Source organism: Bison bison, unplaced genomic scaffold (genome assembly GCF_000754665.1).
Source record: "Bison bison bison isolate TAMUID 2011002044 unplaced genomic scaffold, Bison_UMD1.0 scf7180017864104, whole genome shotgun sequence".
In the NCBI taxonomy this organism is placed as follows: domain Eukaryota; kingdom Metazoa; phylum Chordata; class Mammalia; order Artiodactyla; family Bovidae; genus Bison; species Bison bison.
In genome coordinates, this window is record NW_011494676.1 from 686020 (window position 1) to 702761 (window position 16742).

Consider the following 16742-nt stretch of genomic DNA (forward strand, 5'->3'; position numbering starts at 1 on the left):
TGACTGAGACTAGAAAGTTTCAAGGTATTGAGATATGAAGATAAAAAATGATATGAGGGAGGGGATAATGGGTATGGGGGTAAGGTCCACTTTCGAAATCCCTGTCTAGGCTTACCATGGCCTTTCCTCACGTTCATTATTTCTAGCCCACTCTCCCATTCTATCTATTGTGTTCTGATAAAAAAGCCCTACTGTTTAACTCTAATAATCATCTATCCCCTGAAACTCTTTGGCTTGCATACATTTCCCCCCTACAAATTCACTTCCTTCTTTTCTTCTTGCTCCTTAGCTTCTCTGACAGCTTTGGTAGACAACGTAACGTCTGTCTCCTCAACCATGCTTTGCTCTCCTTTGCCTGATAAGTCTTCTTATATACATTCTCTGTGGACATCTTATTTTGTTCTCATGCCCTCAGCTATCATTCATATATGGATGACTCCCTAATCTGACTCTTTCCCTGAACTGTCTTTGGGATTCCACTCAAGAGTTTCAGATTGCAATGGCTAGTGGGATCAGAACACAGAACTTCCTTAGCTGGTACTAAAATGTGTTTCTTTATAGTCCCCTTTTTCCTTGTCTTAAAAAAAAAACTCTTCTTGAACTGTTCCTCAGTTCATTTTGATTCATTCTTGTATCATCTTGACTTCCTTTGGCCTGTGTTCAAACAAAGACTAACTCCAAATACCTGCCCCTGTCATATCATTTTATACCAAAATCTCTCCCTCTTCCAGCTGTTTTTATCTTCATAAAACCTCCTTTTCAGGGAATTCAAAGGAAACACTTGGCAAGGAAAAGGCAATTACTATTTTGTTTTCTTTTATTTAACGTGACAAATTCCAAATATTTACATTTTAAATGCAAGCCTATTTCAGGAGCTGTGTGTCTTGTTAGGGAGAAGTATGGAAGGTGGGGCAATGTGGAGCCGTTAGAAATCTGATAGGAAATCCTAAAGTCTCTAACCCGAAAAGCTGGAAAAATAGTAAAGAAACAGTTCTGGAAGTTGGACTAAGTCACCTACTTCCTTCCCCAAAGTAGCGGGAATTTCTTTGGGTATTTATCCTGAGAAAGGTGTAAGGGAATGGAAAGAACAGATTTTAAGCAAGAACTAAGAAACGCTAAATTCTCAAGACAAAAGTTTAAAAAATCATTCTTATACCGCTTTTATATTCCACATTGACAGACTTTTAAAAGCACATTTAAACTACAGATTTCCTTGGAAACCGACCAAAGGAATTTTAGAAAGGAGAGGCATTGCGGTACTATTTCTATGCGCATTGATATCTGATTTTCGTTAGGCCAGCATTGTTTTCCCTCCGAGGTCTTAGTGTTTATTACAGCAACAATTACCTTAAGCACAAGCCCTCTAGGGTAGTTTTATTTAAAGGTGCCTAACTTATCATACTTCACCCAACTACTTTCAAAATCGTTTTTCCTTCATGCTGAAAGTTAAAACTACCATCTTTATCCCTGTTCTGGTTCTGCACCAGAAGCCTGTCTCCTGCAGGACATTGCCACGAAGGCATGCTTTTTACGTGGTGAGCACGTTGCTGTTCACCTTGGCTGCAAAGCAAGAGCTGCGTTTTAAAACCGCCAGGAACGAGTGGGTGCAGTGTGCTGAATTATCTGTCTCACAACTTCCGCCCGTAAGAAGGATGTTTTCTTCCTTCCTTTAACATTAAAAACAGACAAGACAAAAACAAAAACAAAAAGAAATCCAACAAGCTTCAGAACCGTCCGATAGCCTAGAGAAAGCGCGCCAATCACACAAAGAAAAGGAGGGGGGCTGCTGGGATTCAAAATCATTTCTCCGGGACGAACACCTTCCTGGACCTATCGGAGTTAACTGCGCGCTTGGTCGCAGCCAGTAAACACACTGTTTCTGGTTCAGGTCCGCCCTAAAGACTGATAGACATTTATGTAACCCAATCGAGTAGTGAGATGCCGAAGAATCCACCAATACATTCGGGAGGTGGGTGGAGTGTAGGCCAGGGGGTTGGCGGTGCCGTGTCATGGAGGCTCAGTCTCCGAGCAGCCATTGAAGGGGAAGGAACTGAGGGTGTGTGTATGTGTGTGCGTGTGAGTGCGCGCGCGAGTGTGTGGACAAGGAGGTGGGGGCAGCCGAGTTAGAGTCCCAACTCCTTGGACTCCATTTGCGATTCTCTTCTTTCTTCCCCATACCTATCTGGTGGTGGTGGGCGTTTATATTTGCCTTTCTTTTCATTCATTTCCAAATCTTTTAAAAATTTAGGGTTGGGGGTAGTAGGAAAAGCAGGAAAAGGTAAGGGAGGAGAGTAGTAGCAGAAGAGCAGGAGGAGGACATGGAGATGAAGAAGAGGATTAACCTGGAGTTAAGGGACAGAGCCCCGGAGGAGGTGAGATGACTCAGCCCCCTCCCCTTCCTTACGAGCCCTGTATTCGGAGGATCGGGTTTCTGGGGGTCCTGGTGGGTGTGTGGGGAGGGGTAATGAATTAACCCCCATCTGGGTAGGGCTGGAGGGAGATATTCAATTTTAACTTTTAAATCATTAAAATTTTAAAATGGCGAAGGGTTTAAGTTTCTAGGGGGCGTTTTTGTGTGTGCTTGGGGGCTTAGCCCCTTCTCCCCTCGAGTCAGGCGTCGTGGCCTCGTGGGGGCGGGAAGCGGGGTGTTGGGGATGGTTCAGTGGCTTCGCTGCCCACGTTTCTGCTCCTTAGGGCCGGCGGCGTGGGCGCGACCCCTCAGTCCCATTCGCCTCTGCCGCAGCCATCATCGCCTGAGAAGTTAGTCCAACTTTTCTGCAGTGCTGCCAACACTTTTTTTGGGCCAGGGGGCGTCCCCGGCCTCGAGGCCCCTGGGCGTTCGACGACGTCGCGCCGGGCGCTGGTTGGGGTCGCTTGCGTAGTCGGAAGGACCGCGGGCTGCCGGCGGCGCCCACTCCCCCGGGAAGCGGCGCGCGCCGACCGCCGCCAGGCGGAATCTGGGTCAGCGGCTGGTTCTCTGGCCGCGAGGAAGTTTTGGGACTCGTCGTAGTGACCGGAGGTGGGGAGGGGACACGAGACTTTATCCCCTTCGTCCTCCCGCGGTGTAACAAAATTCGGCTCGGCGTGTCGTGTCGTGGAGGCTGCAACTCCAGTTTTCATCCCGGGAGACGATTTCACAAAACTAAACAAATGGGTCGTAGAAGTTTCGCGTCTTAAAGATAGGTTCGGCGAAACTAAATGATGCGCTCTCGCTGCTGTCGCCTTAGTTAAAGAGACAGGCTTGGGAGGGGCCACGTGAGGCGGGTCGCGGTCAACTTTTCGGGGGTCGGGCGGAAGGCGTTTCCGCCTCCTTTTTGGAGGGAGCCTTCTCGACTTCACCCAGTCCTCCCCGCCCGGGGCAGAGGCGCTGGGGGGAACGCGGGCTGGGGGGCGACCCCTTTTTTCGTTGGGGAGTCCCCGCCCCTTCTGGGGTTTCCCGTCGGTCGGAGCGGCAGGTCGCGAAAGCGGGGCCCATAGCCAGCGAGGAACCTCGCGTTTCTGGTCTCAGTGGAAAACGTCTAGAGTCTTGCTAATTGCAGCCTTCGAAATAAACCCTAGAATTGCAATATAAGGGGTATATTTTTTTTCGGGAGGGGTAGAGGTGGTGCTTGTGCGTACCAGCGTAGGGTCCTTTCGGTAGGTTGTAACGGCGTGAGGAGTGGGAATCCGAGATCTTTACGTACTTTTTAGAAAATATCTTTCCATAAAATTGGTGGGGGGGCAGGGAGGAGGAAAAAGAGTCACTACTATCATCCCACAGATAACTTGAAGTTTCCTAGGGCCTACTCTTTAAGGACTTAAGGAAAAAACAAAATCAAAGTTAAAAAGCTGTCTCGCAGAAGCACACATTTCGAATGGGCTTTTATGTCTTGGTTGGAAAAGTGGGCTTGCCCCTCCTCCCCCACTTTTATACCTGTTCTATCCCTAGTAATTTTCTCGCCAGTTTTGGGGAGTCCCGGATGTCACTTTTTTGCAGCCTCTCCTTCCCCTGTGGTGTAATAACGGTCTCTTATATTTGAATAGCCCTTTACAGTTTACAAAGCACTCTTCGAGTTTGTTATTTACTTTACTACTTCCGACCAACTTGTAAGGTGGATGGTATTGTTTTAGAATCCAAATTAGCAAACGGAGTCTCAGGGCAGTGAAGTTACTTACTCAAGTGGAAAAACTGGTTTTCTGACACCAAATCTAGTGGCCCTTTCCTCCACTCAGCTAGACTAGGAGTCTCAGACTGAGTGCAGGCACAGCCCTGCCCCACCTGTGACTGACCCCAGGCAGTCATGCTAACCTTCTAGGCCTTGACTTCTTCCGCTCTAAACAGATTATGATGCCTTCCTTTGCTTCCTGAAATACCATGTCATGTTCAAATAGAGAAGGTGGCATTCCTAGTTGATAACATTTATTTCTCAAAATATCTCAAACATATTTTTACATTGAGAATGGAGGGCCAAAGTTTCCTGCCTCCCTTCTAGGTTTAAGTACATTTAGGCCCACACCAGAAAGTTTTGTGCTCCAACTCTGACGGGATAGAGGATCCAGCATCTGCCCTTCCACGACTGGGGAGAAGTTACAGAAATTCTACCAGGGTGGCAGGGGAAAATAACATTTAGTCAAGGATGTGTTGTTCTGGGTGATACTGATATTAGAACAAAGAACATCTGAAAGCTGGGCTGTCTGAGAAGGAGCTTTCTAATGTTTCTTCATCAAAGGTAACAACATATTTTTGAGTTATGGTGACAACCAAAGATAAGGGGGTTTCAAAGTGAAAGAGGGAATAAAACAATTGCCTTTCTTCTCCCTGCCATTTTAGGGCTTATTTAAATCCTTTCTCAGTAACCTCGGTGTCTCCTTACTGCATAAATATATGCCCTGATGTTGAGGGTCCTTTTCACAAGTGTCAGAAACAAGTTTCACATGGGACTTTTTTCAAAGCTTTATTTCTTATGCAATTAAAAAAATTTTTTTTTAATTAGTGGGACATCCCTGGTGGTCCAGTGGGCAAGACTCTGTACTCCCAATGCAAGAGACCCAGGTTCAATCCCTGGTCAGAGAACTAGATACCACATGCTGCAACTAAGACCCAGTGCAGCTAAATAAATAAATATATATTAAAAAAATTTTTTATTAGTGATTTGAAGCAGGCATTGAATGTCTTAGCCCAAGTTTAAATTTTAAAAAATTAACTTAAGATATCAGACTTTGTGTTTCGATTTTGGGGGAGAATGAAAAGGATCTATATAAGGGGATTGGTGGTTTTAATATTCATGTTTCCAGAGTGTCAGGATCCAGGTCTTTTTGCTAAACAAACTGAAGAATCATTCATATTCTCTCTCCTAGGTAACAGAATTGGTCCTTGATAATTGCCTCTGTGTCAATGGGGAAATTGAGGGCCTGAATGATACTTTTAAAAAACTAGAGTTTCTGAGTATGGCTAATGTGGAACTAAGTTCACTGGCCCGGCTGCCCAGCTTAAATAAACTTCGGAAGGTAAGTTGGCATTAGGCATGAGAGTATCATGATTTTGATGTCAAGGGCTATTACGCACATTTTTTCCCACATGAAATGATGATTCTGCCTTTTAATTAGAAGCCTCTATGTTTCTAGAGGTAAGAAAATGGGTTGTTTAGCATTTTGAAATCCACTGTAATATTGCTTTGGTTGTGGAAATTTAATAATGAAATCACTTTATGACATGAATTTAACACCTACCAAATGTTTTTCTCTGAAGCGTAAAATACAACTATTATACAACTGCAACCAAACCTGGTTAGAAGTCTGTAGAGATTCTAATATTTTATTTGGCAATCATAGATGGGAATTTGGAAATTAAAGACTTCTGAAAGTCTTTCTTGAAGGCAAAGAGAATGACAGTTGTTTTCTTCTTTAAATTGATAATATTTTAGAAATGTTTAATGTGTCCTAAGCCTTTGCCATTCTTTGTTTTCTTCTCATGTTGAATATATAGTTGGAACTTAGTGACAATATAATTTCTGGAGGCTTGGAAGTCCTGGCAGAGAAATGCCCAAATCTTACCTACCTCAATTTGAGTGGAAACAAAATCAAAGATCTCAGTACAGTAGAAGCTTTGGTAAGTGGAAAGGTTTGTCTCGGGACTTGCTTTTTTTTGGTTGAATTTTCTGAGATTTGTTTGAGTTTTATCCTATTGACTTGTAATTCACTCTTGTGAAACTTTTGAGTTTATTATATGTTGTGATTTATCTGAATATTATAAAACATTCAGATAAATGTTTAAATCAGTAGGAAATTTATTTTATCATCAACTTCAGGAGTTGAATATCTGGTTGTAAAATTTCCAGTATTTTCTTAAATTCTGTTCCTTCTTTCTTGATTATTTTTTGAGTTATTTCATTATTTGCTCCTAGTTTCCTGGTATGAGGGAAGGAAAGGAGAAGAAGTGAAACTCTGAAAACTTAGCAAAAAAAAAAAGCTTGGGGGAGGTTGAAATTGTTGAAAATAAAGTTGATTGTGGATTTAAACTAACCATGTTATTGTTGTTGCCTCTTTATGCGCAGATTCAGTCAACAAAGTATATTGAGTGCCACTGCAGGCAAAGCACTAAGCCAGGTGCTAGAGATAGCAGTGAACGAAACAGAGTTCCTGCTCTTGTGGTGTTTACCTGCGAGGGCCTATTAGAATTAACTGTGCTCGATATAATAACCCTTCATTAGAAAATTCTAAACATCTGGAATTCTCTTGACTTCAAGTTCTATACATTTTCTGGTTCATGAATTAAAAAGGAATAACATGAGATTTTAAATCGTGAATGTAATTTTTTACTTTTTACCTTTCTAGCAAAATCTTAAAAATTTGAAGAGTCTTGACTTGTTTAACTGTGAGATCACAAACCTGGAAGATTACAGAGAAAGTATTTTTGAACTGCTGCAGCAAATCACATACTTAGATGGATTTGACCAGGAGGATAATGAAGCACCAGACTCAGAAGAGGAGGATGATGAGGGTAATCATTCTTAATACTATAAATGTGTCACAATTATAGCCTCTACCCTAGCTAGTAAATTAGATTGGACTTGGGTATTTAAGTGTGGGGAATAAAATATGTAAGACAAGAAAAACTTAAAACCCACAGCCCTAGTCCTGTATTTGTTCAGATTTCTGATTGCTTTGGGGAATTTAATGGTTATTATAATATTAAGCTCCATGAAATTTTATATTTATGTAAACCTCACCACTACTCAGTAAAATGGTAACTTTTTTTGGGGGGGCGTAACTTTTAAAATAGTATTAAAAACAAACCAAAAACCATTCATCACATAATTATCCATAAAAGTCACAGAGTAGAAACAAGTATATAACAGATAAGCAAAATGTGATATATCCATACAATGGAATCTTAATCAGCCATAAAAATGACTGAAGTACTGATCCATGCTACAATGTGTGTGAACCTTGAAAACATTCTGCTAAGTGAAAGAAGCCATATTCAGAAAGCCACATATTGTATGACACTGTTTATATGAAATGTCATACAATATGTGTGGCATTTGCCTCAAATTCGTAGGCAAATTCATAGAGACAGAAAGTAGAGTAATGATTGTTAGGGATCTGGGAGAGGAGAATAGTGAGTGACTATTAATGGATATAGGTTTTTTTTTATAGGGGGTGATGGAAATGTTCTAGGAGTTGAACATTTTCAGATCAATGGGTGACTAATAGATCAGATGACAGAACAGCTGTTAGTGATGGGACACTGTTGCTATTGGTTGAAAAGTAATTCACTTGAAAGAAGAAATTTGATGGATAAACAGTGTTACAAAATGATGGAATGATTGACAGGTTTTAAAGACTATGAAGTATGTTTTTAAGAGAATCTATACATTGGGAAAATTTTAATGTTTAGATACTGTATTTCTCAAATAGTAAATAGGGATGTTATAAAAGAGAAATCTTAAAAAAAAAATCACCCTGAGATACTTTCTACCCATTGGCTTAAGAATCTGAGGGGCCAGAGCAAAAATATTTGCCCAGACGTTTGCTCATCTTTTAAAATATTCTAAAAGATGGAGATGAAGATGATGAAGAGGAAGAAGAAGATGAAGCTGGTCCACCTGAAGGATATGAGGAAGAGGAGGAAGAAGAAGAGGAGGATGAGGATGAAGATGAAGCAGGCTCAGAACTGGGAGAGGGAGAAGAGGAGGTGGGCCTCTCATACTTGATGAAAGAAGAAATTCAGGTGAATAGACCTTATGAATAGAGAAAATTAACTCTTTAGGCATAGCATTAAGTAATATAAAAAGTAAGTTGTGTAGAAATTTGAGAGTTCTTTTCACAGCTCTGTGTATCCACCTGCTTTTTTTCCCCACTGCCCCCCAGTTCATACTATATCCAGATAATCATAAACCCTATGATTTTGCCTCCCAGATATCTTTCAAATCCATCTTTCCCTCAGTAGCATGGTATAGTGGAAACATTTTACAAGTGTTTCTGAGCCCAGTTTATGCATTTATACAACTGAGATTTATACCAACTTCAGAGTCGTTGAGGATTTAATAGACTAATATGTGTGAAGTACCTAGTTGCTGGCACGTTGTAGGCACTCATGGAAACTTTCCTTTCCCCTAATTATTTTTTGCTTATGCTTTTCCAGTAGTTTTCTAAATGGTCTCTCTGAGAACAGCGTTACTACTTAGGTGTATCCTCCGCAGTGCTTGCCTGTGTGGTCTGCATGCAAATGTGATTGTATCACTAGCCTGCTTGAAACCCTTTAATGTTTCCCTGTTACCACCACGGTATACAAGGCCCTCCATTATCTAGCCTCTGCTTCCTTCTCTAGCTTCATCTCCCTTAGTACCGAATTAAATCATCACACGAAGCTATTACTGCCTTTCTGTACACACATTGTTTACTTTATCCGAAACGACTTGCTAGCCATGCCTTCTAATGAACTTTTCTTTTTTCTCAGGTAAACATCAATATACTAAAGCATGTAAAGTGGACCGATTTTATGTACAGCTCCATGAAATATTATATATGTACACACTTGTGTAACCACTACTCACATTGTGCCTCATGATCCTTTAAACATTCAGCTCTGGAGTTGCCTCATTATTGAAGCTTTCTGTAATTTTAAAGGGACAGACAACTCCTTCCTCTTTTACCTTTGAACCTATAGACATTTTGTAAAAACTTATTTGGCCACTTTCTACTAGATGGCTCCTTTAGGGAAGGGCTATTCATCTTTGTGTCTCAGCATCTAATACATTGATTGGGACATAGTAGGTTCACGGGAAATGTCAGTTGACTAGAATGAATGATCTGTAATTGCTGGGAGTTTAGATAAGTTACTAAGTTTTCTCTTAATGTAAAATTATTGAGTTTTGTTTTCATCATTCATAATTTAATATTTATTATTAAACATAACCTCTTATTTAGACTAGAAATTATATTTTTATTTGTTTTCCTAATGACTTTTACATTACTTAAACAGTATCACTGATTAATGATGATTTTTCTCTGATACCATTTTAAATATGAAACTAGTGTAGGAAAAAAATGGCACTTAAATTTGCTTGGAGCCTTAGTGAGTTAGGATCTTTATAATAATGAAGAATAGAACTTGTAAGTATTCAGGGAGAAAGGCAACCTATTCAGTTTTTATCAGCATACAACTTGAATATTTTCCCCATAAGTTTTAATTTATTTAGTAAAATAATAGACTTGTTATTTTGTAATTTGACTTTTTTTTGCCTTTGGCTGCACTACTCCATTTGTGTGACCTTAGTTCCCTGATCAGAGATCAAACCCATGCCCCTACTACAGTGGAAGTAGAGTCCTAACCACTAAACCACCAGTCCTTGCAGTTGACTTTTACTTTCTGTGCCAATAATTCTTCTTTAAATAGTATTAAGTCATTTAAAAATGACCTTCAGCTAACTTTGAATGTTTATATTCATCCTTCTGTTGAGTATTGGGAAATATTAACTAAAAATGATGTGGTGAAGTATAGAGCAAACATCTTTAAGATAATATATACAACATTAAGTCAATGTGGTACCCAGGTAGCTGAGTCCAGAAGTTATCGATCATGATGAGGTAATTTGGGTGTTTTTTAAAATGAAGTCTTGTTTTTAGAAGCTAAGAGCCAGAGAACCTTCAGAAAGTAAGATTAAAAAAAAAATTAGAAGGAAATAGAAATGATATTTGATTAGCTACTTTTTTGTTTGAGTTATTTCTATTTCAGCTGCTCTTCAGATGTAAGGAATTAATATGTATAAAGAAGGAGTAATATGTAGTATACTTCATTAAAAATGGAGATGGAGGATTTAGGAGAACTGGGAATTACCGTGTTTTTGCACTATTCACAGTATTAACACAAATGAGGAAACATTTTATAAATCACTAATTAGGAAAAGACCATAATCTTTACAGAGCAAATATCTGATAATCTAATAGATTTTGTGTGTGTGTGTGTGCGCGTGCGCGTGCATGTGTGTGTGTGTGTGTGTGTGTGTGTGTTTAGCTGTGCTGGGTCTTCATTGTAGCACACAGGATTTAGTTTTCTGAACTCCACACTCCCTGCCTTGTAAGCACTGAGTTGTAGCCAAAGGACCACCAGGGAAGTCTCTAGATGATGTATATTTTTTTAAAGGCATAAAAAGATGATATATTTTTTAAAAAGGCATAAAAACATGAATTGATTAATGATGTTTTGTATAAAACAAAATCCAGAGAAATAATTTGCTTTTTAAAGTTGAGCTTTTCTAAATTGCCATGGAATACATGTGATTAGTATTTCAAATGGTTTGATTTTTTTTTTTAATTTATAAATATTTAAATACCCTCATTTGTCATTCCTTGCAGATTGAAGTGTTTAAAAAAATGTTCTTTACTTTCTCCTTTTCCTCTCCCTTTCCCTACTCTTCTCTCCCCTCTCTCCTCTACCCCCTTTCTCTTCCTTTTTTATGTGAGTATAAGCCCACACATTTTCCTGATTTTTACTATAGTTGCTTAGTTTATTTGCTACCCCATCAGTTGCTTATGCTTTTTGTAGCTTGGATGTCCTGGTATGGCGTGTTTTAAGGTTTGAATTGACTGAGAACGGTTTCTCGTATGTGTCATGCAGTTTAGTTTCTCAGGGGCTTCAAGCTAAATGGGGGAAAAATAGGTTCTGATTAATATTTCTAGATACAAATGGAGCTGTGGTTATTTTGAAAAAGGTGGTCATCCAAGTTTTTCTTAACTACCAAGCAGTTTTTAACATTTGCCATTTTAAACTATTTTAAGGAGGTGTACACTGTTTTGAGATTGGAGGGGGTCCCTAGATTGATTGCATTTTTTAAAATATATATTAGAACTTAACCATCTGGAACACAACCAAGCACAAGGTAGTAATGTTTAAAAGTGTAAAAGGTCTAAGTAACAAAAGACGTTTTCTTTGTGGGAGAATATTCAAGCTGTTACTCTAAACCTATTTTCTCTTTTATATTCAGTTCTTTGGTAAGCTTGTTGATCTAGTTTCTGAATCCATAGCAGATTAAAATTGACATTGTAAGTAACTGTAAAAGAGCAGGCATTAGGAAAAGATACAACTCAAAGTAGAGGCCAAGAGTCACTTTAAAAAGGAGAAAACCATATTACATATATTAATAGTCTTTGAGGAAATTGGCATATACTAATTAGTATACTGCTCACCGTCAAAATGGTGACTATGATAATTCAAGGAAAAGGTTTAGCATAAAATGGTAGAAGTGTGCAATGCATTTTAGAGGTTTTATCCCAATTTGCTTAAAAAAAAAAAAAGGTTATGATGTTTGAAGGCTGTGTTTAAATCTTAGTTATCCAAAACTACCACAAGAGTTATAGATCAAATTTTATTGTGATTTTTATTGATATTTGCTATTTTGCTATGTAGATTTTTAGATGTAGAAAGAACTTAGAGATCTTTCTAGATGAATACTTCTTTCATTGATTGGAAAACTGAGGTCCAGAGAGATTAAGTGACTTACTCCATACGTATAACTGTGTTGGAGCTACAATTCAGGTGATTCCTTCCTCAGTCTATGAAACAGAAGACTGTCTTTGAAATAGTCAATAATTACTCTGTCTGTTAGCCACTGGGCACATTTGCTTATTTAGTTAAAATAAAATTCAGTTCCTCATTTGCACTGGTCACATTTCAGATGTTCAGTTGGCTGTGTGTGACCAGTGGTTACTGCATTGAACAGCACAGATACAGAACATTTTCCGTTTTTGCAGAAAGTTCTTTTGAACATTGTTGTTCTCAACCATAACTTATTTTCATGAAGAAACTAGATTTAGTTAGGCTTTTAAAAAGACCTCTGTAAGTTAGGCAGAGGTTGTTAGAACACAGGATGACCATATATTTTTTTCCTGTTGGAATATATTGTTATCAAAGGGTGAAAAGCCCATGTCATGGGTTGTTTATTCTCAAACTGAATTTTTTCTTTTAACTGAAGTATAGTTGATTTCCAGTGTTGTGTTAGTTTCTGGTATATAACAAAGTGATTCAGAGATATATATACACACACACACACACACACACACACACACTTTTTCATAATCTTTTCCATTTTGGTTTATTGCAGGATATTAGATCCTTGTGCTATACAGTAGGACCTTGTTGTTTATTTATTTTATGTATATAGTAGTTTATAGCTCCTAATCCCAAACTCCCAATTTATCCCTCCTTCATCCCCTTTAGTAACCATAAGTTTGTTTTCTGTGTCTGTGAGTCTATTTCTGTTTTTAAATAAGTTTATTTGTGTCATATTCAAACTGAATATTTGACTCTCAAGGATGAAGAAGATGATGATGACTATGTTGAAGAAGGGGAAGAAGAAGAAGAAGAAGAGGGTGAGTTACATTAGCCATTCAAAAATCCTAAAAAGCCTTTATTCATGGGTTTTAAAGACTGTGTCTATAATTCAAATTATCACTGATCTCTTTGATATTGGTAACATATCACACAATTCCTTGAAAGGTATAAAACCTTTTTAAAGAGGAATTTTCTCAGGACATTCATTAATTCCATTTAAAAGAAAAAAAAAAAAAACAGCTTATAACATTTGTTTCAAAACAGGAATGAAGAGATAATGGGACCATAAGCTCAATTTATTATTTTTTTATAGCCTTTCATTTTGAAGAGGGTAAAACCTTATTTATGAGAGAAGAGCAGTTGAACTCCAGATAATGCCTGTTTTAGATTTGCCCTCTCATTGGGCTTCCCTGGTGGCTCAGAGGTTAAAGTGTCTGCCTGGAATGTGGGAGACCCGGCTTCGATCCCTGGTCAGGAAGATCCCCTGGAGAAGGAACTGGCACCCCACTCCAGTACTCTTGCCTGGAGAATCCCATGGAGGGAGGAGCCTGGTAGGCTACCGTCGACGGGGTCGCAAAGAGTCAGACACAACTGAGTAACTCCACTCCACTTCACTTCACTCTCTTTACCTAGGTCTTTCAAGAAATTTAAAAATTTAGTAACAGTTCCATTAATGTTTCTTGATCTGTACTTCATGATTTGGCCACAAGGGTGCATAGCAAGCTGTCATTATTTATGGATTTCTAAGTCTATTAAGGTTGTTTCAATACTGAACTTAAAAGTAATGCAGAAGGGAAACCTAAACTATAATTTTCTTGTGCCATTAACTTTAACTAAGATAGATTCAAAATTTTGTAGCCTAACATATATTCATTTAAAATTAAGTATTATGAACAGTTTTCCTTTTATTTTTTCAGAAGAAGAAGGTCTTCGAGGGGAAAAGAGGAAACGAGATGCTGAAGATGATGGAGAGGAAGAAGATGACTAGATCATTCTAAGACCAGATTTCCTAATGTTCCTGGGTGTGCAATAGAGTGATCACATCTTCTTTGTTTCTTCTTGTATGATAGCTATCCCTCCAGAATATAATGTTGTAACTTTTTATAGGAAAAGTGTGGTTTTACTATTTTTGCCTTATCATTCCAAATAAGATTAACTAGTCTGTTAATGATCATATTGTATGTAGAGAAAAATTTTCATTGACCCCCCCCATTGTGAAATTCCCTAGCAGTTTATTTAGAATCTTAAATTTTCTAATTAAAGCTCATTGTATTAGTCATTTTTAGCATAATTAAAATATCGCTTTTACACAGGCATAGTATGGTGCATTTCATTCATAGGGTTTTAAAGTTATTTATAAATTCACTGAAATCACAGTTGGCTGAAATCTGGAATGAAAATAGTCTCTTGAATGCTAAGTTGGTTATTTTTTTAGAGGCAACCCGGAGATCTTTAGTTTGAAGGCAGTGCCTTTTTTTGGGCTGAGGGTAATTGAGTGCTTTTTTGTCACACGAATAGCTTGGAAAGTAGGAGCAGAATAGTAAAGGTTCTATTCAACAATATAGTTCATGGCATTTGTGGAGCCTTCTAAAACCTTTTAAGCTAGGTGACTAAGATTTTTGTTTTCAAGGAAAAATTGCTTATACTGAGTTGAGAGACATGTAGGTGAGCCCTTTCTTGTTCCAGCTGAAGATCATGGCCTGCCAATGGTTGTTATTTTAAGTGTGCACTCTTGTTTTCCTCTCAGTGATTCTCTTATGATCACCTTCCTTTCTTGTTTCACTTCCTTCCCTCTTCTCAAAAAACAGTTGGGAAATAGGGACACCCAGGATGACTCTGTTTTATACCTCAACCACCTTTTCAGACCTGTGTCAGTCTTAAACAAGCTAAGTGAAAGAAACTGAGTATTTTCTGAAATACGGATATTATTATCAATACAGTTTTATGCAACAGACTCTGCTTACTGTAAATCTTCCTTGACAAGATATACAGACTTAGGAAGATGGAGAAAGAAAAGAACAGAGGAGACTCTTGGAAGCAGCACTGTGTTCCTCAAAGTGAAAGTGAAGTCACTCAGTCGTGTCTGACTCTCTGCGACCCCATGGACTGGAGCCTACCAGGCTCCTCCATCCATGGGATTTTCCAGGCAAGAGTACTGGAGTGGGGTGCCATTGCCTTCTCTGAAAGTCAGAACAACTGCCTGGTAATAATGAGACATTCAAATCAGATTAGCTTTCCAAATGATTTAGATACCACTTTGCAAAGCATGGGCTTCCCAGGTAGCGCTAGTGGTAAAGAATTCACTTGCCAGTACAGGAGACATAAGAGATGCGGGTTTGATCCCTGAGTTGGGAAGATCCCCTGGAAGAGGGCATGGCAACCCATTCCATTATTCTTGCCTGGAGAATCCCAGGGACAGAGGGGCCTGAGTGGCTATAATCCATAGGACTGCAAAGGGTCAGACATGACTGAACCGACTTAAGAATGCACACACTGCAAAGTAGTTCTAATTTTTCTGAGCAGAACCTTTATTCTTTGTATAGTTTTAAAGCATTATTACCAGTTATAGCATTTAATTGGAATACACTGGACAGCTGGGAAAATATTTGAAACTAAATCAATATTAAGATTTGTTTTCAGGTAGATATCTATTAAAAATAGAAACATTTGGGATAACCGAGTGTGTGTTTCCTTATACAACTACTAAATATAATATTATGAGTAGGCAAGTACATCTTTTTTGTTGTTGTGGAGGCTCCATGTTCAAGGAAATTGCTTTCTTAATTTTGGCTAGCTAAAAAATTTTTCCCCTTTGTTTTGAATATGTGTAAGTTTTTAAAAAGTATCAGCAAATTAGTTGGTTACACTTTCATACTGGGACACATTTAAATTACTAAGAGTAGTATTACTTCTTTCTTAGTTTAAAATGTATGACAGGGTTTTAAAGTAAAAAATTACAAAGTTATTTCTGGATAAACTAAAAAAGCTGCATAACTGAAATAAAACTGTTGGGATAAGTTTAGTTGGGGGGTTGGAATCTCCAAAAGGCTAACATTTTACTCCTTTTTAACAATTATAATACCCTGTTTTAAGAATTCTTATTGCATAATATGCCAGATTATAAGATACTTTAAAAGTTAAATCTATATATTGACTTTGTTATCAGTCATCTTACTGTGCAATCGAAATGATCAAAATTAGAGTTCTTTGGTTTGAAAACAACACTTAGAGCCTCCAAATAACTTTCTAAGAGTTATTTAGCTTTGTGGGTGATATTTTCATGCAAATAAGTAAGGGTGGGTTTTATATTTTGTAGAAGTTTTTGGTCCTATTTTAATGCTCTTTGTATGGCAGTATGTATATAGTGTGTTAAATTCCTCAAGACCCTCCTTGAAAACTTTGAAGTTAATACTTTTGTGCAACTGTGTTTTGAATAAAGCCATGACAGTGTTAAAAACAAACAAAAAAAGTCAGTACTGATTATTATTTTATTGTTTCTGACCCTTGTTTTTTTCTGTGACTGCTGTAATTTAAAGTTTTTGAAAGTGAATTGCTTCAAATAAATTGAAGAGTTGTTACTGATTAGTTTCACTGTATGACATTCATTTTTTGAACATCACCATTGGGGCTTTGAAGGTCTTTCCTAAAACAGAATCAGCTTGAAAGTTAACATTCAAACACGAATGTGATATGAGATAATACAGTGTAATAGTTTAACTCATTAACTTTTCCCAAGGGATTGCAAACTGAGCCAGTACTTTTTGTATTTTGATTTGAAGTAATAACTTAATATCTACAGTTGAAGTAACTATTGTTTATAGATACCCAAAGTGATTATAAACCTCTTGTACAGCAAATAGTTTTCTAAAATGAGGCTAAAGTCTCCATTAGTATTGTATGTTTATCTTCAGAGTCCTTAGATAATATA

General features: G+C 38.1%; 1 protein-coding gene across 2 annotated transcripts; it reads left to right on the forward strand.

Annotated features, from left to right (window-relative positions):
- Positions 1-1992: 1992 nt before the first annotated feature.
- Positions 1993-16396, forward strand: ANP32E (acidic (leucine-rich) nuclear phosphoprotein 32 family, member E). 2 transcript variants are annotated; one of them, XM_010838719.1, is made up of 7 exons: positions 1993-2372; positions 5338-5487; positions 5966-6088; positions 6814-6979; positions 8040-8212; positions 12795-12852; positions 13732-16396. In XM_010838719.1, the coding sequence occupies exons 1-7, from the start codon at positions 2319-2321 to the stop codon at positions 13800-13802; spliced, it is 795 nt and encodes a 264-aa protein (XP_010837021.1). In that variant the 5' UTR covers positions 1993-2318; the 3' UTR covers positions 13803-16396. The 2 variants fall into 2 exon arrangements, with proteins under 2 accessions (XP_010837021.1, XP_010837022.1); XM_010838720.1 differs by lacking the exons at positions 6814-6979; positions 12795-12852; positions 13732-16396 and having other exon boundaries at positions 8040-8195.
- The last annotated feature ends 346 nt before the right edge of the window (positions 16397-16742 follow it).